The 26,758-nt window shown below is 42.7% G+C and overlaps 1 protein-coding gene across 1 annotated transcript in view; it reads left to right on the forward strand.

Moving 5' to 3' along the window:
- LOC146806068 (solute carrier organic anion transporter family member 2B1-like) overlaps positions 1-26,758 on the forward strand; it is a 420,860-nt gene that overhangs the window by 45,818 nt on the left and 348,284 nt on the right. Inside the window, exon 2 of the mRNA XM_085623370.1 lies at positions 10,187-10,298. Coding sequence (XP_085479496.1) covers positions 10,221-10,298 — 78 coding nt within the window. The 5' untranslated portion in view covers positions 10,187-10,220. The remainder of the gene's footprint in view (positions 1-10,186; positions 10,299-26,758) is intronic.

Genomic DNA, 26,758 nt, shown 5'->3' on the forward strand with positions numbered 1-26,758 from the left:
AGTAATGAATAACACATTGAAGAGTTTTTCACAAACCAGAACATGTAAAACTTAAAAGATACATGTCCACATTTTAAATACAATGCACTCTGTCCTATGGACTGTTCAGGACCTACCTTAGGAGTGACTTATATATATTAACACGCATTGGCATAGCCAATAGGTCTCGCCTTTGGGACCTTTTAAGTTTTTAGCCATGCAGCTGCAGTTAAGAGGACCAGGCAACACCCACTTTATGTGCCTGTGCTGCATTTTGTGGGACAGCCCACCTTAAAAGTGGGGTTATTTCAAGGAGCGAAGACTTAGAGACTGAAGTGTAGCGGGTATTGAAACCGGGCGACTGTTATTCCGAGGGAACGCTTCGCTCCATGGACACTACGGTTGAGGAAGACGATCTCCCACAGGGCAAAGGTTTTGACGTATGCTGTGCTGAGAAGACCATTGATTGAGATGTGGGGACCCAGGGCAGCCTTTAGGGTGGTGAGACCGGTGCAACTGCACCTGGCACTAACTTTGGTAGGGGGTCTGTGTTTAAAAATACCTTTTGGTTTAAAAGCACATGAACTTCCTTGTACACCAGCAATTTTCAGGCAATGATAACAATGACAACTATGGTGATTAATGTTCTTATCGGTGAGTGTTAGAAATGGGGGTCTCTAGTTGGCAATGGCTGGCCACTGTCCAAGTAGGGACCCTTCTTCCTAAGTCAGAGTAAGTAGGCTACACCCTTTGATAACCCCTGCTCAACCCTGTGGTAACGTAGCACGAGCAGTTAGGCTTATCTCAGAGGCAGTGTGTGAAGCATTTATGACCATACACAGTAACACAGTGAAGAACACTACAAAGGGACACCACACAAGTAGTTATAAAAAATAAGTATCTTTATATATATACTTAACACAAGACCAATTACTGTAAAAAGCCACAGTACTAGAAAATAGGGTTACTCTTAAAATGCTGCAAAAATAGTTCAAAGTGTGCAAAGAGGAGTTCAGTTCAAGGCAGTGGTCTCTGCGACCCTTTTACTCACAAACTACCTGGATTCTGTAGCAAAGCAACCAAAATGTCACTAAGGAGTTGTAGCGATGATTTTCCTCACGCGTGGCCAACGATGCGTTGAATCCTTGCCGCAAGGGAGGATGATGCGCTGATCTGTGTGAAGGACAAAGCGACAAACTTCTCCACGCTAAGCCGGCAATGCGTTGAAATCCTTGCCGCGAAGGGAGGATGATGCGCCGAGCCTGTTGCGTGTGCAATCTTGTTGCGATGAAAAGAAATGGCGCCCCGCGAGGGAGCGACGATCCTGATGTGATGTGATGAAAATGGCGAACGCTCAGCGTCCGCGCTGCCATGTCATGAAGCAATGAACTCGATGCAATGATCTTTGGTTAGCGAGCACTTGGAGGCCCGCAAACATGCAATGCGATAATCTTCGGGTTAGCGAGCATTTGGCAGCCCGCAAATGTGTGATGCGATGATCTCTGGTAGCGAGCACTCAGCGGCAGCAGCGCAATGATTTTCCTTATGCTCTTTAGCTGCGGCGGCTCGCTAACAGGCATTAGCGACGATTTTCAGCACTCTCTTCTCCACAGTAGAACTAGAGGCCCTGAAACTCACAGGAGCCTCACCTACAGATAGAAATCCTCGCTGGAAGGAAACAGGAGGCTGGTGGTGGAGTCTGATGAGCCTGAGACTCCAGCAGGAGGCTAGCTCTCTCCTAGCCCTTGGGTGATTGCTGTAGCAAAAATAAAAGTTCCTTCAAAGTCCTTTTCCTCTTCTTCCAAGTCCAGTAGTAATCACTGCAGGCCAGTTCAAGAAACAGCACACAAGCACAAGGACAATCCTCTCCTGCAGATTCCTTCAGTTACACGGACAGAGGTTCTTCTTGTTGTCCAGGAGCAATACAAATTGTAGGGGTTTCAGCACAGATATTTATACCCCAAAAGTCTTTGTTCTCAGAAGCTACAAGTCACTGAACCCAGCCAGAACCAGTTCTGCCCAGTCCTGGAGCACTTTGTTTACCAGGCTGCATCCTTCCTTTCAGAAAGAGGGGGGTCTGCCATCAGACGCACCACAGGAGGTGGAGCCAGCATTGTGGAGGGAAGGCACAGCCCTATTCAGGTCCCAGGTGCAACTCATTCCACCCATCTAGATGCAGATCTCTCTATTCACCACTGGGGCACCTCACCCTGTCTCCTGGAATTCCCCAGCCCTGTCACTCCAAAACCAGACAGCCAATACACATAACAGCAGAGCACACTGGAAGGCTTAGGCAAGAAAATACCTACTTTCTAAAAGTGGTATTTTCAAACACAGAATATAAAAATAAACTTCACTAAAAGATGTATTTTAATATTCTGAGCTCAGGCATACTAAATTTGTTTTTCTACCATGTTCTTTGGGTCAGTTAGGACTATAGAGTGTAATAGTCAAACTGCCCATTCTGGCCTATGGAGAACAGGTAGCCTTGCAGTAGTGAAAAACAAAATTGGGTGTCATTCACTACCAGGACATGCTACACACATCAGGGCATGTCCTACCTTATACGTACAAAGCACCCTGCCATAGGGGTGACTCACATGATGCCAAGGGAAGGTTGAGGGGCTGGGAAGTGGGTGCACTTCACAGCCAGGATGGCAGTTCTGGTCTGCACACAGACACTGCAGTGGCAGGTCTGAGATACACTTTACAAGCTGCTTCTGTGGGTGGCGCAAACCAGCGCTGCAGACCCACCAGCAGCATTTGGTTTACCAGCCCTGGGCACACACAGGCCACCCTACTAGGGACTAACAGGTAAACCAAATAAGCCAATCATGAATATACCAATTCACATGTCCTATTTACACAGGGAGAGCATGTGCACTTTAGCACTGATCAGCAGTGGTAAAGTGCCCAGAGTCATAAAGCCAACAAAAACAGGTTAGGAAAAATCCAGGAGGGAGGTCAAAAAGCTTAGGGATGACCCTGCAAAAAGGGCCATTTCCAACAGTGAGAGATCGGAATTTTGTCTAGTGGAGTTTTGACTCCTCATAAAGTAGCAGGGAGGGTTAATGTACCTGCTTCAAAGAACGTGTATCCTGTAGATCACAGAACTGAGTGTGAGTGAACTATGAGTAGTGCTAAAATAAAATGTACATCAGAGAGAGGCTATGTAGAGATAAAGGGTGCTGTTGGAGGGTGGTAGTGAAGGAATTCATGGAGAAAGAGGAAATGGGGGTGCCGAAAAAGATTGTTGCACAGGTCGCCACCAGCGCTAAAGCCGGCCCTGTGGGATCCGAACCCTACAGACCCTGTTAACCTTTGGTGATGGATGAAGACTAGTCTTGTGGCTCTACAAAACATTCTTATCAATGACCTTTACTGACCCCCAGAAGTTAAAAGGAGATGGGCAGACACGCTGGGCAGAGCCTTGCTAGTGAGGGAGGGATGCCTTAGAGCAAGTCTACAAGTGGTCTAGAAATACCCGATATAACTATACACAATCCAATAACCTGCACACCACTCACCTTACCCCCCATAATAATTGTTATGCAGCAGAGAGACTCAATGTGCTGCCCCCCAACCCCGATGCACCCTGCTTGATGCTGACTTTGTGCACATGGTGTGGAGTTGTCATGTATATAGTGCTTAATTTGTACAAAAAAAAAGTACGCGCCAGGGCCCTCGTCAGTAGGCCACTTCGGATCGCACCACATTGCCCCTGCCCGTGCTGCCAATGACGATAGAAACACAACTACTGACTATCATACGCCTACAAGTGTGATGGATCAGACTATTCCAGACCCCGAAAGCTATAAGAATGGCTTGGAAAGCGAGTATTAGTTATTTTTTTAATGTATACTAAATTTATAAACAACTGTTGTTGTGCTCATCTCTAAATTAAATAAACAGCGCTGCCATGTGGCAGACTGTTATAGGTGCCGGTGTTGACAATTTAATGTCCTTGTCGAGCACCGGAAACCACCGGCTCAAGTTAAGCACTGCCTTTACAGAGATATTATGGATGAAAGCTGCGGAGGACCTGGAACGCACGGCAGACAGGTAAAATTTACTCACCATGGAAAATGGAAATATGTCTACTGGGGCTGTATGCACGTAGGCTTGAGAAGAAAGTGGCAATAGATAACTTTCCAGTGCAAAACAAGTTTTGCACTGAAAAGTAAATAACAAAAAACAAACATATTTTGCTGGCACAAACACAGCGCAAAATGTTTGTAAATCTGGCCCAGAGTTTGTTAAACGTGTAAAAAATATGGAATTTATACGCAGTGTAAAAGATTAATAATGAATAGATTAAAAATTGAAAAACTAAGGATGCCATTTAAAACATTTGAAATGCGATGGCTTGAGAGGAAAGGTACAACCAGAAGGCTGGATATATTAAAAAGTTGAACACGGGGCGAACTGTCATCTACACCTGAAAGTTTTTAAGAAAGTTACGCGGCATGTATGGAATTCGCACGAGAAATGGCGTATCCATAGGTATAAAACAATGCAATGCATGGACCGGTGATGTGTACGGCTCTGTTTTGCGGGATGCACGGACTGAAAAGCACCCGCCAGAGACTGTAAAATCAAGCAAAGTTGCTAAAAGAAGAAAGGGCCTCACCTGCGCTCCCGGTTGTGCCACCTGAGGCCCCACAGCTACCAGAGGAATGCGGCGGGGGAGGGGGTGAAAGAGCAGTAAATGATCACATTCTTGCCTGTTTATCAGTGTGGGAGCTCCGAGTACCGACGGCCTGGCTGTGGGCCACTGCTTGCCTCCACCAGTACACCAGCTGCCGGGCAGTAGCATCAGACAGTGCGAAGGCCTCTCTGTGCAAGAACACGTCCACGGGGGAGGATTACAGACACAAATGTAATTTAATGTAAACTCTCTCTAAGCCCATAGTGTCAACAGCTGCTTAGGTGAGGGCGCCCACAGGGCTGCCCTGCGCCTTGTTTTTCACTCTCAATGAGGTCCCCCAAGCAGGTGTTCGGCCACTTAAGCAGGATGGTAAGAAATTCGGGTACAAAATGATTTTTTTGTATTTTTTATGCATATCTGTGGTAAAGGTACGCAGTTTGGTCCGGCAAAACGTGGGCATAATTATAATTACAATGTGTGTTTTATATAGCACTTGAGGCTAAAAGCTTTGCAGCAGCATCGGAAACCAAATGATTCTCATTTTACTGCCCGGGAGAGGATTAAAGTCTGAGCCAGCCCTAATGGGATTCAATCCTGTGACCTCAGGTTGCACCTGGCATAGGGGCAATAACTACTGAGCCATCTCTTTGCATAGTTTTAAGAACTCGGTGGCAAAGGGTGCAGGATGCGTGCAGGTGCTTGCGCCCTGATAACTGGGCACCAAGAATCTTTAGGAGTCACAAGAGTCAGTGGCAATGAAATATATCACCTGCAGGGGTTTTTCCCTTCTCTTTTTGGAAGGCAGTCTGAGTGCTGTGCAATGGGCATGCGATGTTTGTCACAGACATTTCAATAAACTTGCTAACTGCTTATGTACATTTATCTCCAATATATTAGTCGTCGACGGATGTTTGAATTTCTATTAGACGTTTGAGTGACAACTTTGACGGGAATTCCCCGAATATGACGTCAGTTTGACCAGCCCCCAGAGTGTTTGGGTCCTTTTGGGACAGGTCAGCCCTCTGCCGTCACTGCACCGGGTATGGAGCCCCCTCCTCACCCATAAATAAATGCTCGAGTCACTGCACAGCTTTTGCGGTGACCCGGCGGTCTGGTTTATTATGGACTAGTTTTAACCAGTTTCTCTGCATGCATCTCCTTTCGGTTGCTGCATCGTGTTTAGGTGAATCACTTCCAAGCTCCTCAGCCTCCCTAAAGTCGAGTTCTCAAAGCCTCGCTGGGTGGAGACTGGAAATGAATCCAGTGGATGCAGACAAATGTCAATATATTGCAGGGGAGCCCACTGTCTGTAACGGGCCTAAAAATAAACCATGTTGTCATTGCTGGTTGGGAGGAGGTCTGCTCTCATCGGTTCTTGCTTACTTAAGTTTCCATTAAGGACATTAATCCCAGCTTGGCATTTAACCAAAAACAAGCGCGCCCGTGGGGCAGCGAAAGTAAAAGCCCCAGAACAGATGGCACCCTGCGCACCGCTTCCGACATCTGTAGGCCATGGGAGGAATAATTTACTGTGCAAGGTAGGACATGCACCCGCCTTTGGCCAATTGTGTGCTTTCATTTTTGAAAGCCACACGTAATGGCCACTACAATGTGTGCAAAAAAAAAAGCCACACGCACAAGTTTGCTGAAAAGCTGGAGTGATTCCAAGAGGTCACCTCCTAGGGCAACGCATGTGTGCAGCTCTAGGCTCAACCTAAAAATGAAGATTTAGACTTGGCAAAATGGTTCTTTTGCCAGGTCGAACTGCCAGTTTAAAACTGCACACAGGCTGCTATGTAAAGCCTGAGACATGTTGTGAAGGGCAACTTAAGTGGGCGACACAATACGTGCTACAGGCCCACTAATACCATTTAATTTACAGACCCAGGGTACATGCCGTGCCAATGTACTAGGGACATATAAGTACATTACATGTGCCAAACAGGTTTAGGCCAATGTTACCATGCTTTAAGGAGAGGGTACAAGCACTTTAGCACTGGTTAGCAGTGGTAAATTGCACAGCATCCTAAAAGTCAACAAAAACAGGATCAGAAAAGAGGAGATATGAGGCCAAATGCTTGGGCGTGACATGAATTGATTCTGATTCTTGGAGCTAGAAAACAGTTACACAGTTCCTAGTGCATGTGTTCCGACTCCTTTACATACTGAAAGTTTAGCAACCTCAATTATCATATTTAATTTTTAAGTAAGACTGCTGTAATATGGTGTTGGTGGTGTATCAGTGTCATTAATGTTAAATGGTGCGTATGAGAAGCAGTGTGGAATTACACTGCCCTATGAGTAAATCCTTCCTTTGCAGCTCCGAGCTGCTGTCAGCAAAATTGCAGCAAGCACATGTCAAAGGAAACTGTTTTTGATGTTAACTAAATCACGTGTAAGTAGTGTTGCAGGGTGTTGGTGCAAATGTGCAAAAGTGAGACATGCCTGATACATAGATTAGTTTGTCCCTGCAGTGACAAGGTACAAAAGCTCTTTTTACTCCATCGTTGGCATGGTCCGAATACCACACATCTAATTTTCTGAAAAACTAACCAGGTATGCCTTGCCCTACTGAAGCATTTGGATGTGCATAAAATAGACTGACAAGGTAAAACTCTTGACTGGTATGCCCCAGTAGACTTACCACTAGACTTACCTGACACCATCAGCATCACAGTAGGATTGTAATCTCATCTAGATCTTGGTCAAGTACAACCATGGATGCTTGGAATTTTCTTGGCGCTTTTGGGCTTGAAAACTTAAAATAATCATGCCTTTGGTTCCCTTAATCATTTTGATAGACTTTTTTCTATTAATTTTGCTCTCTTTTATCATATACTAAATGGTTTGTTAAGTATTTCTGGAGCAATAACCCAACATTAATATTTAAGTCAAGAAATGAATCAAAATATTAACTCACGTTACACTGTTGGAAAAGCATGCTGATTTGTGCCATAGGTACCAGAAGTGAGGCCCAGGATGTCTCCATGAAGCTATACATTTTCCTAATAAGATACTAGATTACTAATTTGGTGGAAGCCTTACCCCATTTTCCTAATCCAGATTCTCATAATAGTATTAGACAGTGAAAAAAACTTAAAAATGTTCTTTCAGTGCAGAAACAACCGACCTTTTCTTTAGAATCCAGTTAAAAAGTTGATGTGCCTAAAGTGGCCAGTAGCATGATCTTACAATAGGTATGACCATTTACATGGCATTTTTTTGGTATATTTGGAACTTAGACGCCGCAGTGTAGCACGTCAATGAAACATGAGAAACTGGATGAAACAGCACATGAAATCACAGACACCACCTAAACTTTTTAAAGTGCATTTTTTTAAATGTACAACTTCTAAAATAGAGTAAAAAGGTATTATGGAGCTCAACACATTTTCATTAAGATTGAGTGGGATTTTAGCCAGTTACACTTCTCACTGTGGTATACAGAGGAAATCTCCCACACGACCTACAATACTTTCACTACGGCTAGAATTAACTCTTGTGGGCTTCCCTTTCTATATAGATTAACATATACTACATTTTTTCATTTTTGAATTGTATTCAAAATACATGTTTCTTATAATCCAGGCAATATTTTTACTCCATTATAAACTTTTTTTTTTAATACATTTTTAAACATTTTTTTAAAGTGAAAAATACATGTGTTATTAAAACATGACAGACATGAGAGCAGTACACTTCATAATTAGAAATACAATGCATATAGATAAGCTTTCAATAATGTAGAAATTACTTTTCATGTCCCCATCAAAAGAAAAAAAAGGAAATAATCAGATTACACCACACCTCCCATTCCATGTCATCCTCACCAAAACCAGACACACATGAACACATTCAAACTTTCATTCACTTCCCAGCTTGAATGGACGTGCTAATACGGCACATGGTAGAGATCCTTATCAGTTATCCATGGTGTTGCCGCCAGCCGGGAGTACATCTAGCCAACGTACGTTTCGGTGGATTAAATTAATTACTGTCCACCTTCCTCAGGGCCATCCAATTTATATTCTCATAATCAATGGCAGAGGTTCGATGGGGAAATCCTATATGATAAAACTGGAGGTTTTCCTTTCCTACAGTCTGCTATTCACGGGTGGACCAGGAATGGAGTCCTAGTGTTGTTGCTTCTTTCAGTACGTTAAGTTAGATATTAAATATAAGGCAATAATGTTCCTGTCTCAATACTGTAAGACTCAGACGCTGAGTTTTAATGCGGGAATGTCTTATGATCAACTCTTTGAAAGTGACACGAATTAAATCTTTAAAACAGGCTCTGGGCTCAGTCAATTAGGCTGTGGTTATCTTATGTGTAAAACTTTGCTATGTTTGCAAATAGAACTGCATGTACCCAATCACGGTGTTTTTGTGCGAGGTTTCAGATGCAGAAAGCACACGGCAATTTTGCATATGCGGCATATGCACAATTGCCCTGTGCTTTCTGCATCTGAAACCTGCAGTTCTATTTGCAAACATAGCAAAGTTTTACACATAAGATAACCACAGCCTGATTGACTGAGCCCAGAGCTTGTTTTAAATATTTAATTTGTGTCACTTTCAAAGAGTTGATCTAAAGAGATTCCCGCATTAAAACTCAGCGTCTGAAACCTCAGTTTTGTCAGAATTTAGTTTTAGGCAATTATTTTTCGTCCAAAGATTAACGTGTTGCATACAGCCAAGAAAATTAGCGGCCGATTCCTTCTGATTTCCAGATACAGAAACAACAATTTTGGTATCATCCCCATAGCAGACAACCAACAAAATTAATGTATTTATTAAGGTAGCTATAGGAGTAACGTATAAGTTAAAAAGGGTAGGTCTCTACGATGAGCCCTGTGGTACCAGGCAGGGAAGAGAGAACGAGCTAGAAAGAAATCTGTCTGTTGATACAAACTGTTCTCTCTCTGAAAGAAAGAATGTGAGCAATGCCAAGGCAGTGCCATGTATGCCCAAGGACTTGACACGGTCAATCAAAACCATGTGATTGACCATGTCAACAGCGGCTGAAAGAGTCAGTAAGATCAGCGCTGCAGGGTTTCCTCCGTCAATCCGATGTTATAATTTAAACGTGTCGCAAAGGCCACATTATAAATAAACACACTGTTTTGCATTTTGAAGAGACTTTATTATACATGTACTGAACTCTGAGCCAGTCAACAGCAGACCCCTCAGCCCTGTCTGCCCCAGAGAACCCTGAAGGTCTGCACTTCTCAGAGTGACTCTGCTGCAACCACCCAAAATGCATAAACCAATAGCCTTCAATCACTTTAAAACCATTTGCATTGCTTATTTTTAAAGTACCAAGTGCTGCAGGCAAGAAAATGGCCGGACCGCCCCAACTTCCTGCAACAAAACTGGCCTCCACCTGTCAGCCCCGACTAGAAAATGCCTGGTAGTACGATCCTGCGCGTCATTATAAAAGTTTGTACCTACTAAACAACTAGTGTTTATTTCCAAATGTTTCATTGTTGAATAGTATTGAAAAGACCAACCTAGCATGTTTGTAGGACTCTCTGGTTTAATGATGTTTTATTTTTTCAGACTATCCGGTTAACTAAAGTATACAGCCAGCAATATGGAAGCCACAATACCAAAAAACAGTGCAGTCCAAGAAAGAAAAACATGCTCCAAGAATCCCTTTTCTAGTATAAAGGTAAGACAGTTAATGAAAGGCAGTCATGTTATGGGTCGCACGTCAGGGGAACGACGATAAAACAAAAGGCTAAATGATAGTTTTTTTTTTAGCAATGTTTGACTTTCTTATTTCAGAAATTCCATTTGCATCACATGGCATGAAATGCTATATAAACAATTGATCAAACGAAAAGGCCATTGCAGACAAACTGTCAGCGCTAAATTAAGCACAACACAATAGTGCAACCCAATAATCCCACAAGAGACTTATTACGATGTTTGACGGGCTCACGTCTGCCCGACACCGTTGCAGAATCGGGACTGACAGACCTCTGGTCAGCGGTCCCGAGTGCAGCTTTCCAATGCAACCGCACCTGGTGTGGTCGCATACTCCCATTACTCTATGGGAGTTTGTGCTGCGGCCGTAAACCGGCCGTAGCACAAGCTTCCATAGAGAAATTACAGAATCTGTTCATCCCTCCACTGAGTGGCAGGCACCTCAAAGTATGCCCAGCATCATATTAAGGCCCTCTGTGTTGTTAATGTTTATTCCCAGTCTCTTTTGGTAATATTGGTTAGCCCTATTGTGTTGTGCTTAATATAGCACAGACACCTTGCAGTGGGTGCCATGTGGTGCAGGGATGAACAGAGGGGCACCTTAGGTGACCCCTCGGCCCCCATCCAGATGCAGCAGGGATAAAGGGGCCCTGTTAGGGGCCCCCAAAGTCACTTTCTGATAGGCTTTCCATGTCGGAAAACCAATCATGGAAAGCCTGTCTAAAACCGACATCGTAATCCATATGGTGGAAACGTCGCCCACAGGGATTACGGTAAGACCTCCAACGGGTTCTTTGAACCTGTCGGAATCCAGCCAGAATGACTGGACGGTTTCACTTTCAACTGCCTGCATCGTAATGCTGTGATTGAAAGTCAAACCCGCGATGAGGCTTTCTGAGTCTCATCATAATGAGGCCCAAAGTGTCTCCTGAAGGAGAGAAATATTTTCAACTCAGTTACTCAATTGAGGGATATGGTAACTGTATAGTCATTCCTTTACACATAATGCTCATAAGGTAGCCAAGAACAATGATGTATACAGCAAAAATAGCAGCTAGGCACACTTCCTTATACAATGAAATTCATTTTATTAATCACAAAGACTGTCAGTCTTATGGAAACAGACTTTCTCACTGTCAGAATTAGATCACCAAACATAATCTATCTCAATTTTGGTAGTGATCGTAGACTAATCAGACCACCCAACCGTTTTGTCCTCCTAAAATTTAGGAAATTTATCATCAGTCAGATTGGAATCTTCCTTTTTCCGGCATAAATCTACTGTAGCCCGATTAGAGAAACTCACAGCATGGGTTCAGTATAGTTTTCATTGGCAGAATATCATTTATATATTTCCCAATATTCTTCTGTTTTGTCTCCATCACAATAGGTCTGAAATAAATTGAAATAAATAGATCTGAGGCTGTTTATCTCTCTCTCTCTCTCTCTCTCTCTCTCGCTATATATCTATATCTATATATATATATCTATATCTATATCTATTATCTACTGGCGGTCGCCAGTAGATAGTTATAGTTAGGACCGTGTTTCCATAGGAAATCTGAAAATTCTATTTTGAATAACTTTGGCGCCGGTTGACGGATCCTCGCGAAATTTTCAAAACGAATGGGGCGCTCCACTCAGCTCCTACCCTGGAAGTCTCGGGGTGATTCGTCAAGCGGGGGCTGAGAAAAAAGGGGGGTCCCAAAACGCATTTTCCCCATGCATTTTCCCATAGGACCTTTAATCGAAGGTACAGCCCGAACGGCTGAACAGAATTACTTGAAATTTGGCAAAGAGGTAGTCCTCAGGTCAGGGATGTGCCTTTTACATATATGGTGTCAATCTGTTCAGTAGTTCCTGAGAAAATTGCAGTTAAAAGTACATAAACATCTATATGCGCGCACCGTGCGCGCACGGTTCCGTGCGCAAGCGTAATTCTGACATGTAAGTCAACATTCGAATCGGTCGAAATCAGGAAGTGTTGTCCGCCATTTTGTGTGTGACAGTGAAAAAGAAAGGTGGAGAACGTGAAAAGGGGGCAGGGCACAGAGTTCCTGACCCAGCTTTTGTCAGGGGTCCCTGAAGGACCATGAAGGGTGAAAAAAACATTTTTTTTTTTTTTTTTTTTAAATCGAGGGGTGCGCGCACTGTCGCGAGGTGCGTACACAGTGCGCACACGGCAGAAAAAAAATCATTAAAAAAATAGAATTAAAAATCATATTTAAGTGTTTAGATGTTAGGTGGCTCTAAAAAGAGCCGTTGTGTTAATTGAGAAACAGAGGAACAAAAAAATGACAAAAATTATAGGGTGCCGCATGTGTGCTGCTGTATCTTGCTCTCTATTAGGGGAATGCTGGTGTCCCCATAAGAGAGAAGAGCATTGCACGCATTGCACCGTATATGCACCCTCTTAAACAGAGGGTGTATATCCAGAGGAACAGAAGCAAGTGAAGCTCCCGCCGCAGATGAAGTGCTCGGCTGAGCTGCCGATGATGTGCTTGGCTGAGCTGCTGCGGTTGTGCTCGGCTGAGCTGCTGGAGGGTTTTCTCTAGCAGCTTGAGCATAAGCCACAGGATGTACATCTCTAACGTGCCTGATCATAGTGAAGATACTAAAAGAGTAATTCTTTTTAGGATCTCCTCTTGATAAGACACCACCACAAATAGTGCAGGTGACTTTTGGAGCATTCGCCTTCTTCTGCCCCTCTGGAAAAGTGAAAAATTGCCATATAAGAGTTTTTCTGTTTCCTGTGGCACAAGGGTCTCCTGCTCAATCCCAGAAGATGACTGCTGCTCTGCCAGTCTCAAGTACTGGAGTGCTGGAAAAGCTGCTCAGCTCCTTCTCCCAGGGAATCAGAAGTAATAATGAGGGGAGTGGGTGTGGTGTTGGAAGTTTCTGGAACTGAAACTACTATAAACCAATGAAAAGTGTTGTTTCTTAATCACATGACCTGAAACTAGTATAAACCAATGAAAAGTGTTGTTTCTAAATCACATGACTTGCCGTGCCCGCACCGTGCGCACGCACGCATGCGCGCACGGAGCACGCACGCATGCGCGTACGGAGCACGCGCATGCGCGTACGGAGCAAGCGCGCATGCGCGTACGGAGCACGCGCGTACGGAGCACGCATGACATACGCATGCGCATGTGGAGCACGTACGCATGCGCACACGGAGCATGTACGCATGCGTGCACCGTGCGCGCACCGTGCGTGCACGGTCAAAAACACTTAAAAAATTTTTTTTTAAAAATTAAAAGTGTTTATAAGTTTATAAAAGATATTAACTATGCTGTTCAACTCTATCCAAATAAAAAAAAAATTAAAAAAACTGAGCCATTCCATATTACAGGATAAAGTTAATCTATAACTATATATAAAGGTAGCTTATTGTAAAATAAATATTTAAAAAATATAATAATACATTCATAATTAGCATTTAAGAAACCTTGCAAATTCACTGAAAAAACCATAGGTTTCACACACATTATAGTTAGGAATTTGCATTTAAAAAACCTTGCAAATTCACTGAAAAAACCATAGGTTTCACACATGTTATAGTTAGCTGGATATTTCACTCGAAAAAAACCAATGAAATTCCCCCGTTATAGTTAGTTCAGCTAACTATAACTCGCGCGCCCGCAATCCACTGCTGATGGCGTCACATATTACATCACTCATGACATGGTCAGTGACATCACTCATGATATCACTGATGACATCTCAAATGACATCATTGATGGTTTTTTAAGTGAATATATATATATATATATATAGATATATTACCTACTGGCGGTCGCCAGTAGGTAGTTATAGTTAGGACCCTCTTTCCATAGGAAAACCGCAACATTCTATTTGGAATAACTTTGGCACCGGTCGGCGAATCCTCGCGAAATTTTCAAAACTAATGGGGCGCTACGCTCCACTCCTACCCTGAAAGTCTCGGGGGGATTCGTCAAGCGGGGGCTGAGAAAAAAGGGGGGTCCCAAATCGCGTTTTTCCCATGCATTTTTCCATAGGACCTTTAGACACAGCTACAGCCCGAACGGCTGAACAGAGTTACTTGAAATTTGGCAGAGAGGTAGTCTACAGGTCAAGGAAGTGTAAATCTGTTCAGTATTTCCTGAGAAAATAGCATTTAAATCAATATATATATCTGTGGCAGCTTACGGTGCGCTTACCGTGCGCTTACGGTAAGCTTACCGTACGCGTACGGTGCCGTGCGCGAGCGCGATTCTGATTGGCTGTTAGATCTTAGTAAACATTCGAATCGGTCGAAACCAGGAAGTGGCGGCCGCTATTTTCTCTCTCGCACTCTGAGGGGGGGAGGAAAACCAAAGGTTGAAAACATGTAAAGGGGCATGATAGACAGCTGATAACCACCTAGCCTTGATTAAGGTGTCCCAAAACAACCCCCAAAGCCAAAAATTAAATTTTATTTTTTTTCGAAAAAACGCCGGTTACGCTTACCGTACGCGTACGGTAAAAAATAAGTATAAAAAAAACACTATCCACATTTTATCATCCCCGTGTGCAAATGGCGCCCGAAGGGCACCATTTGTGCATTGCCAAAAGTTTAAAAGGAACAATTAATAGACTACCTTTCATAACGAAGCGCATAATATGTCCTCCGTGTGCGGACGGTGCGCAAAGCGCATCGTGCGTACATGGCCCATCCAGCATAACGTGGGCACGCAGTGCGCGTAGCGCACCGCGTGCTCACCATGCGTGCACGGCACTAACTGCGTAAAGTGGGCGCGCGGTGCGTGAAGCGCACCGCGTGCTCACTGTGCGCTCACGGTGCGCGAAGCGCACCGTGCTCGCACGGAACGAACTGCGTTAAGTGGGCGCGCACGCCACGTACGGCGTAAAGTAACTTAGCATTTAAAAAACCGTACAAATTCACTGAAAAAACCATAGGTTTCACACACGTTATAGTTAGGAATTAGCATTTAAAAAACCTTGCAAATTCACTGAAAAAACCATAGGTTTCACACATGTTATAGTTAGCTGGACATTTTAATCATAAAAAACCAATGAAATTCCCCCGTTATAGTTAGTGCAGGCAACTATAACTCACGCGACCGCAATCCTCTGCTGATGCTAATACTGTATTTAGACACTTATTTGCCCATGTCTTCTTCCATTAAATTTTAGCTATACATATATTACAAATATTTTTTTTTCATAAAGACACATATGTCATCAGCAGAGGATTGCGGTCGCGTGAGTTATAGTTGCCTGCACTAAATATAACGGGGGAATTTCATTGGTTTTTTATGATTAAAATGTCCAGCTAACTATAACATGTGTGAAACCTATGGTTTTTTCAGTGAATATATATATATATATATATCACGATTATTCCTCCGTAGCTTTCCGAACTGACGGCTCTCCTGAAGAGAAAGGCACGGACCCAACTTGTAGTGCAAAAAATCTTTATTCCTCTGTCGCCATTACGCGTTTCGGCTCGCCTGAGCCTTGATCACTTGATCACATATATATATATATGTTATCTTTCGAATCCTCCCAACTGTTTAGGAAGAAAAAAAAGTCTTGTGCAGTTAAGCAAATTTATTCTCAATCAGCCACTTGCCAAACACGTTTCGAGTGCGCTGCACCCATGTTCACTGGCATAGAGATTTGATTTTGCGGCCATTTTACATTGCTACACACGTGATTTTCTAAACTACAACTTAAGTGCATGTGAAAACAGACTCGTAGTTTTTCATATCGACAATATCGTATGCCACTGACAATATAGTGTATAACGCTTATGACAAATATATAGCACGAATATGCATGTCATTTCATTATGAATTATATAAAGTATAAACATTCATAATTTCGCGTTAAAAATTAATTAATTGCAGGTTGCATTATCTATTTGTTTAGATTAATTATGCCCCAGTGGGCCATCATATATAAATGTTGTCCTTCTAGCCCTAGTGGGCATTTGTCAATTGCCTTACATAAATTTCAGAAAAAATACAAGTCCTAAAACTATGTGATTAAAACTTATTTCTCCTGTTTTGTTTTTCTTATACTTAAAACATTCCTAAGAACTAATTACTATAGATGCGTGTACAGGTCTTCCTCCATATTTAATCCATCTGGCTGTTTCGAATTCAGTTCTATTATGTATCGTGATTCAAGTCTCCTCAGCTTCTTTTCTCTGTTGCCTCCCCTTGGGTTTTTTTCTATCGCATCTATCACATAGTACATTAATCCTTCAACTCTTTTATTATGGAATCTCTCAAAATGCCGCGCGACAGGGTATGACCTGTCGCCATTTTTATGGCTCTCAAATGTTGAAGGACTCTTTTATGTACCTCTAAGATTGTGCTGCCTACGTACCTCAAGCCACAAGAGCATTGAAGCACGTAGACAGCAAAATCTGTTTTGCAAGAAAATGTTCCTCTTATTTTCTTCATCTTTTTGCTTAAACCTGGTTTATAGGTTTCTGTGTTAACACCATGTGTGCAAGCTTTGCATTTGGTGCATTTCACAAAACCTTGTCATTTCGTTAACCATGTTGTTTTTGGTTGGGGTTTTTTCAAAGTGTTTTTGACCAAACTTTGTTTAAGGGATCTTGCGTTACGAAATGTGATTTGTGGCCTGCGGGAAACAACTTTGTTTGTTTAAAAATACCTCTTAATTTGGCATGCTGTGCACTATAAGTTGTTATGAATCTACCTGGTTGATTCAAATCCATTTTTTTCTTTTCTTTTTTCTCTACTTTTTTCTCAAATAGAATATCCTCTCTCTTTTTTTCTTTCACTTTAAAAATTGCATCTTCGATCCATTCATCTGGGTATCCACTTGACTTGAACCTATTCTTTAACACTCTCATTTCTTTCTCTATCTCTTTCTCATTGCTGCAATTTCGTTTCGTACGTAAGCATTCACCATAAGGAATACTCATCTTTAGATTTACCGGGTGAAAGCTCTTTGCATGCAAGAGAGTGTTACTAGAGGTGAGTTTTCTATATAACTTTTTTTCTACTCTTCCCTTCTCAATATACACTGTTAAATCCAAAAAGTTTACATTAGTTTGACTTATTTCACTGGTAAACTTTAAATTAAGTTTGTTGCATTGTAAATCATTGATGAATAACTTAGCCTCCTCTTCTGTGCCTTTCCACACTAAGAACAGATCATCAATGAAACGACTCCAATGTAAAATGTTTTTTTCCCCTTGCTGTTGGTACTGCGACCGGACTACCTGCTCCTCCCACCAGCCCATATGCAAATTAGCATAGCTGGGGGCAAAGCAGGTGCCCATCGCAGTACCACAGATTTGATGAAACAGTTAATTGTTGAATAAAAAATAGTTACTTGTCAAACACTTCTCAATCATGGATAATAGCATTTGGGTATGGGACCACATTGTAATTTGTCTCGTTCCCAAAAAATATCTGACTGCTCTTAATCCATCCTCATGACGTATACTTCTATAAAGTGTTGACACATCAATAGTTATTAAAAGGTAGTCATCTTCCCAGGGTAGATCATAAATGCCTCTTAAAAAATCTCCTGTATCTTGAATATAAGATGGTAAAGTTTGGACAAGGGGATTAATGAAGGAATCTACATATTTGGATGTATTTTCTAGAGCACTTCCCATTGCTGAAATAATTGGGCGCCCAGGTGGATCTAAAATATCTTTATGGACCTTGGGGATTAGATAAAATACCGCTGTAACTGGTTGATCAATTTTTAAAAATCTATACTCATCATGATTAGGCAAACCTTGATCAAACTAACATTTTAACTGTGTGTTATAGTTTTCATTGCTGGAAAACATAGTTTTTTCATCCACTCTCACCATTTTCTGTTATTTAACTGTTTATATGCCTCTGTAAGATATTTCTGTTTGTCCCAAAGGACTATATTTCCTCCTTTATCTGCATTGCGCACAATGCAGTTCTCATTCTCTGATAGTTTTTTGATTAAAGCTTGATATTCCTTTGCTTTACATTGCCACATTTATTGTTTAAGTTATTTTCATTCATTTGACCACTTAACTTGCTCAATTCATTTGTAACTAAATCACAAAAAACATCAGTTCCATCCTTTGCTGACATAGGAATAAAACGTGAGGTGGGTCTAAAGTTAGTTGGTGCTCCTTGCGCGATGGATAAACCTTCTTCCCATGCCATTAATTCTGCACCTGTCTCATTTGGTCCAGATGTGTATACTGAATCCATTGTTCTGAATTCCATTATTAAGTTGAAGTCTTCAGCTTGTAATCCTCAAAATTAAAATTGAAAAAACACTTGTAAATCCAATACAAAGAACTGTGTCCAATATAGAGAGACCTATAGTTGGAGAAGGAGGATTACAAGTTGAAGACTTCAACTTAATGATGGAACTCAGCGCATGGCGAGGACACAAGTTATAGCTACCTTAGGGCATGAGTTATAGGACCTGCAGTCAACCCATACATGCGGCCAACCCCATGCTGCGCACAGCAGGGGGTTGGCCACATAGCCTGGACTGCGAAAAGTCCCTGTGGCCAACCCCCAGAGGCAGCCAACAAGTGGCCTCCCTGCTTGGCGAATATGAGCCACTGGAACCCCATCACCCGGGGCCCGGCCAGTAAACGGCGGGTGTCCTGGGGCTCATCCAGTGCTTCAATCATATCCTCATTGGTGAACACAGGGGAGCTAAAAACGCTGCTCCCTGCAGGTGGGAGCAGCATCCAGATCTGTTTCCCTGTCCACATGACTACGGGCAGGGAAACAGATCTGAGGTCCACTCCCAGCTGGCAAGAGCATTTTTAATGCTCCAGCCAGCTATGACCAAACTTCGTGTTTGCTCTTGCTTGTGGGAGCTTTGAAATTGCTCCTGCCAAGTGAGAGCAAACACAGACTTCCCTGCCAATGCTAGTGTGGGCAGGGAGACCAATGCGTCTTGCGAGTCAGCACCCTGGGACATAGCAGGAGCCAGCCCTGGGGAATAGGATCTCCACGGTCGATTTGGGCCGCAGGAGGGTGACTGCATGACCCTCCTCCCTTTCACTTTTATGGTTGGGCCCGGGGTCCCCTGGCTGAAATTGGCCCAGGGAGAGGGGCTGAGCTGCCCAAATCCCCATTACTATTATGGCCAGGCCCCATGGGATGTGGTCCGAGGGGCCGAGGTCAACCTAGGGAGGGGGCTGTGTGCCCAACTCTCCCTTTTTAAGCTCAGCCAGGCCCCGGGGATGCGGTCCTTGGTGCTGAAATCAACACTGCCCCCTCCCCTTCTAAATATCTGCTGGGCCCCAAGGGTACCTTGTGCCCCCCTCCCAGTTGTATTAAGGCCTAGTGCAGGATCATCCACAATCCTCAGAAAAGTCCTGAAAAATTAGGAAAAAAAACAGCACCAGGCCTAGCCAGTCAGGGTATTCCTACCCTGCCTCCTTTTGTGGTGTTTGTTTGCATTTTTTGGGACTTGGGCCAAGTACCAAGATGCCTGTCACCACTTCCTGTTTGACGCGGTGGCAGCTTATCAGAGCACACCAAATTAGAAAAAGAGATCTTTCTGTACCAAGTTGTAGCTTTCTGCCAAATGTGGCGTCATTCTGTTCAGCGGTTCGGGCTGTAGTTATGTCTAAAATCCCTACAGAAAATTGCATGGGGCAAAAGCGTTTTGGGACTCCCATTTTTCTCGGTCCCCTCTTGTCAAATCACCCTGAAATTTTCCAGACAGCAGCTCAGTGGCAACCTAGTTTGTAACATTTTGTGAAGATTAGTCAAACTGCGCCCAAGTTATTAGCAACAACAAAAAAAACGCTTTTCCTATGGAAACTAGGTTCTAACTACAACTACCTACTGGCGACCACCAGTAGGTAATATACAAATATCTTCAGTGGACCATTTGCTATTTTCCTCTTATTGACAAATGACCAATATTTTATTACCTAATAGGAGAGAGAGTGGTGACCATCCAATTCAGAATCATCTTGAATCGTACAAAATGTAGGACGCTTTGCAACTCCGAAGAGACAAAGGTCAGGACTGGAGCAGACAAAGGACAGACTCCCAAGTCTCTTTCATCTTTTCGCATTATTTTGTACTCTTGAACATGTTGTGTGATTAGGCCTTCATGAGACTACAGTGAGAGTTTCAGAAATAGAGACCTAATGGATTTTTGTTTCCGTTCTGGCTTGTAGAAGCAATTATGTTAACATGGAGTAGAAAAATTCAATCTTCAGACATGGGCATGCCTTGATGGAAAGACAAAGGCTGCTGGCATATGAGTGATTTATTTACCAACTTTGGATTAATCGAATTACAAAAGCAAAACAAACTTACAATATACACCTCACAAAGTACTTACATTATAGAAGCATACTAAAAACAACCAATGACACCTGGGACTCTCTACCAGACTGACTAAAACATCAAAGAGGCTGAAATTATTGTCCAACACTGAAAGAATAGGAACCCCATTTCCATACTTTATAAAGGCATAAGTAGCGATATTACAAAAATGTAAATATCTCTTAGTACCCTTATTGTGATGCTGAAGCGCTTGCCTACATGGATACCATGTTACACTGTGTAGGGGGCATTGTTGGAATTATGTTGTCTTTGTTTTAATCCTCTGTGGGAAGTGTTTCCATGTTGTGCGGGATGACCACCAAGGTGCAGTAATCATGTTATAGGGTGAAGTTTTTGGCAGTGTGATGAATAAAGAAGCATGAGAGAGATGCGCAATGTTTATGGTTTTTATTAAGCTGATCGCTTTTGGCAGTTCTGCAGGTCCCTCTATAGCATTTCTTATCATATTCCATTTAACTGTTTACTTCACTCGGTTGTCCATTCTGCAATAGCTTATTTAAAGTTTATGGAACTGAGGAGGAATACATTGAAGGGAGAAATGGTGGAGAGATCTGCTTGAATACACGTTGTTAACATCATCCAATGTCTGATTTTCATTGTGAGACCATAGTGTATAGCTTGTTGGGACCGGCAGTGGTGGACTAAATTAAAGTTCGCTGTTGGCCTGAATACCTGTTCAGTTGTTGGTGGGTGGTTTAATGAGGTTTACTAATGTACCACTGGGTGATGGACAGGACTTAAAGCAATTTTGTTTTTACTTATGTGTAAGAATGTCAAACCGTATATGGGAATTATTAAGGAGACTGTAAAAACGACAATCGACTGCCTGACGTCTGACTGCTAAGGTATTAGTATTCGTGTGGGCCAGGACTGTTATACATTGTATTTTATTGTAACTGCATTTACATAGCACTAACTACCCTTGACAAGGCATTAAAGAGCATTATGCTGGGTAGAATGTTGTCCTATAACCCAAGGTTAATTTTTTCCAGTTGTCTTTGATGGGTATTGGGATTAATCTTGTCCTCTTAAGGAATCAATTCCACGCATTAACTTCAGTTTCTATATGGGAGAGCTTAAATTAATAGAAGTTCTGCGTGATCTTAAGTTGGACATTGCTATGTGAATTCACACACATAATTAGTGGTATTAGAAGAGCAGCAGAAATTCCAGATGACAAACTGGTGAGGGTCAGTTTACCAAGGAACTTCAGAGACCTACCATGAACATACTTCAACATGACTTGGTCATATGAGTAACCAATATGGAGCTTTCTGTGTAGTGTTTGTACAATGATTTTTTTATACATTTAAAAAATATATATATGTTCAAAAAAATGTTTAGTGTATGCGTATAGTGCAGGAGAAGCTTCACCTGCTGGGTCTGCAATTTCATACTTACCATGTAGCAGGCAGTTGTTTTCCAAACTGACACTTGATGTGTGATCAGGTTATTCAGTACTCCCTGCTCATGCCTTGAGATTACCCTGTGCCTATCATGGGAACTCCCTTTGTGTACTATACGCTAATATAGGTCTTGGTGTTGTATGCAGTAAAAAAAGAGGTTTATTCACTTTCACACTGTGGTGGGAATCCGCAACAGGAATTCTTACCAAACTGCATGAAGCACAGATGTGAATGAATACCAAATTCTAGGTACCTGGAGGTTCAGCCTTCAAACACCGGTCAACTTGGTGACAATGTCTTTTAAGCCCAAATCCACTTTATCCTCAAGTACCTCCACTTCACCGTAAAAGTTGACATTTATTTTATGTTCACTACTAGATCATATTGGGTCCAAATGTTTTAACTTATTAGTGCATTTATTTCCAATTGGCACTTTGCCAAGGTTGCTGGGGCAATAATAAGAGCTATATTGAAATATTGTAATGCCTCATGTGCTGACTTGTCCACTCACAATGCGCTGTGGAGCCCAGTTTAAAGGCAACTACTGGACAACCTTTACGGTGGGGTGTACATATCATGTAATCTCAAATATGAGATTAAATGATATGTACAACCCAGTGTTCTCTGGTCAATAAATAAAGCTTGCAAAGGTCCAGAACACTGGAGCTGAAAGAAGGGAATTGAGGGACCTAGTCACAAAGGCATTTTGGAATATGTATAATACTCCTGTAGTACTGTTATATGGACTGTTACATGCCTTTGTGAATTGACTCTAAAACAACAACAAGCATTGGCAAATCCAATAGGTCTGGCCTTTCGCATAACTGCAGTACAACAAGAAATTACTGCATGTCCCTTTTAAGTCAGAAGCAAGAGCATAAGGTCTTTAACAAGCCAGCAGTCATCCAAAGCTTTACTAGGTGTCCCTCGCGAGTCTGAGTCAACTGCTTTACAAGTCTATTACAAAGCTGCAGTACATCAAGTCGAAACTAGATGCCCCTCTAAAGTCAGATCCAAACGCTTGAAGTCTTCAAAAAGCTGCAAGTCATTACTAGATGTCCCTCTCAGAGTAGATGCGACAGTTTCAAATCCCTTTTCAAAACTGAGTGGCGTGGCTTCAACATAAAAATGTTCATCTTGGTGCATAAAAGTGTACAATACAAATGCAGTCACTCAAAGTAAATATATCCCAGGTTGAATTGGGCTGACCAATAAACCTGTGTGCTTCAGTGAGACGGAGCATAATTTGAGAGACATTTTAAAAGCCAATGTATAACGATGGTTGTCTAATTAGCTCCATATATGTATATATCTTTAGTTTTAATAAATGTCTTAGTTGCTATAGAATACTTGGAATGACATTGATTTGCGGACATTTTACCATATGGCAAACACCGGCTCTCTCTCAACGCCGGTGTTTGCCCTGAGGTGATTGCCAATGTATTTTTCTTTTTTACATGCCACCCTCCATACCCCTGCTCCCCTTCCCACCTTGCCCATGGGCATTTCGCCACTTACTACTACAGCGCTGTTTAATTAGGTGCTGCAGTGCAGTGCATCCTGATGACATCCTAGTATACATGCATATTAGCAGTCACTAGTTAATTCAAGCGCCTTCAAACTTATTCTTATCAAACTGCTTTTTCAGTAGCACTGAGCTTGCCCCAATAAATGCTTTTGTTTATGTGAAAGTCTGCTGCCCTGTACTGTGGTAAGAAGAAGCAAAAAGTCAATACCATACAGCAAAGCAATATGTTGTGATAGGACGAAGAAAAATGTCAATGTAGGTATAGAAAAGCATTTTTCGGCAGAAAATTAACCACCTGTTCCTATTGGAATCTATGTCTTCTTAACTACAGAGGGAATAATTGCTTCTCTGAGTGAGCCTTTGACAAAACAAGTACCAGTGACATGAATGGAATCAATTCTGTGACGAACAACAATGTCCAGACAAGAGACTGCTTTCATGCCTTTCATCAGGTCTACCATATCATCTGGAACCGTGCACTCTCACTTCATACTTTACTTTTCCTATTCACATAAAATATATACCCTTTGTCTTATCACATAATTAAATAATGGGGTGTTCACTTTGTTTTCCCACTTTGGATAGCCACTTGCTCTTGACAGAGTAGTTTTCTATATGTTTCCAGGTTGTGAAACTACTTTCAAATGTTTGTGAATATCCACAGGTATGTCAGTTTTTGGGTGTTCACTTCATTTTCAAGATCACACTTGCCCTTTGCCCCAAAGTAACGTCACCTTTCCCTCCCCTGACTTTCAACCTCCCACAGTGCAATGTTCCATGCTGGTGGATTTTCTGTCACATTAAGTTCCCTTTCCCTTTCAAACACTTTGCTTACCATTTTACAGCACCTAAGTTGTAAATTGGGTCCTGTAGAGTATCTCATCTCTGTTCCCAGGGACTAGCTTGGGATCGTGTAATCACTGTGGTCCAGAGGTGGGGCCAGGTCTAGACTGTACTCCTGTCCAGAGCCCTTTCCTCTGCAATGGTTTCACCAGGTGTGCAACCTCACCTGGTGAATTGAGCCCATTGTCTGCAGGCCAGGAAATATTGGGCTCCGATTTTGCAGATTCGGGATTACCGGACCAGAAGACAACGGGTCATTAAAAATTGGCGAGTGCCAAATTCTACCTGGAGTTTCTAATCCCAGTGGAACACCCACCACTCACAAGGTGATTAGAATTGACTGGCCTGTGTATTTGCAGAGCGGGGACCAGTTTAGAAGGTCAGATGATCTCCCAGGGGCAGGCTTGATATCATGACCAGTAGTTAGTATCTGCCTGTGCTCTGCAAGAGAAGACGAAAATCCATTAATGAGAGGGAACTTTGATTTATTTACCCATGCTGATAAAGAAAGGAGGGTTCTCATTTTTGGTGAGTCTGTATCTGGAATGGAATACAAGGTCACTCATTTTGCTCACTGCTTGCACGTGGGCACTAAGTTCACACACGGAACTGGTGCAGTAAAGCTTAGACTCTGTGCTGATCGAAAAGTGCACCATCGCTTTCTTTTTTTTGTTTGCAGTTTTATTTAGCACAAACGTGATTCGAAGGTATTGGAGTCCTTTACATGAGTACCAGTTACATTTGTGAACTAATCATATGCCGTACTCCGTAAAGTGTAAAAGGCCATTTATTAGGACAGGGTTTCAAACATTTAAACCACATAAACAATATTATCATGACATCAAACATTTTTAAACATAATCCCTTTATTCACAGCATAGTCCTCCTTTCACCCCAAGTTTTCATCCCAGCACACCATCTTGCTTCACTCTTCCTTTCACCTTTCCCCCAATGACCTCTTTCCAATCCCAGTCTCTTTCTTACTTCTTTTACTCAAGCATTCTGCAATGAAGCCTCCTTATCCAGTCAAAGGCATTACGCACACTGTCTTCCTTTGCCTGTGCTCCCTTCCTCCCTCAAGGGGTGGACACGCCTGTATCTGACTCTCCACCCCCCCAACTACTGCCACCCAGGAAAACCTTGGAGGGCGTTTTACTGCCCCAATCCCCACATAATGCAACACAGTAACATAGCGCACTCCCAATGGGCTACCACCTTAATGTCTTTGCCAAACAAAAATCCCTCCTCACTCGTTGGGCTTCTTACTGGCCTTGTCTATGGCAGCATGTTAAGTCAACCCCTCCATTTCCACTGAGGCACAAATTCAGTCCATACCAAGCAAGTCCCCACCAACTTTTGTTTGACAAAGTTAGCCCTGATAGCTAGACCCGATCGTTTTCCTCCAAACATAATAAGCATGTCCGGACAAGCCCTCTTTGGTACTATGGTCGCTAAAAACTGCAGTAGATTGCCCCATCTCATCCCACTCTTCCCCCATCAGAGCACCTCATGCCTGCTGCTGGGAAATATCAGGTTCCTTCCATATATCTTCTGTTCCACATACTTAGCTGCCCAACCTACAAAAAAAGGAAAAGGTAGGGTGAGTTATGCACCCCCTCCCCTAAGCACAGACCTCACCCCTTATTTCTGCACATATCACTCACAGCACCTTGACATCAACCTGCCTATCCTGTGAATCTGAGCCCAAATGCATCCCAATCATGCAGTCGCCTTTGCTGCCCCAATTTGGAAGGAATACAACCCAATATTTCAAGGCCATGCACAGTCCTGCCAATAACTGGAAAGCAATGACCTCCGCCCCGCCTTCGTGACAGAATATTGCACCCTGTCTGAAGCCTGGCCAATTCTGGAACCTGTGCCATTCGTTTACTGGACATGCCTCTTCTCGTCAACTCTCTTGCAACCATATCCACTTGCCCCTCCCTGCCTGATCCATCTTGTATTCCGCAACCAAATACTCAGTTGACCCTGCTCCAAGCATATCTCACCATGCAACACCAGACTCACGTACCGACCCCGACAGCTAAGACACCCTGAAATCTCAAAAAAACATCCATATCATGCACAACCTGAACAATCCCACCTCAAACCTGTTGTGACAACACTCTGGCAAACATGTCAGAATTCTCAACAGCAACTCAAACCTGATGGCCTCACACAAATCCTTTCCCCTGTGCCCATCTCCCTGCCCTACCCCTTTAAAATCTTCCCCAAAATGTCATCCCTTGCTGGGTCAAAACCCTAATACAACTTGCCATACAAAGACACACATGCCAACTTGCCTGCTATTGTC

Source organism: Triturus cristatus, chromosome 8 (assembly GCF_964204655.1).
Source record: "Triturus cristatus chromosome 8, aTriCri1.1, whole genome shotgun sequence".
Lineage (NCBI taxonomy): Eukaryota > Metazoa > Chordata > Amphibia > Caudata > Salamandridae > Triturus > Triturus cristatus.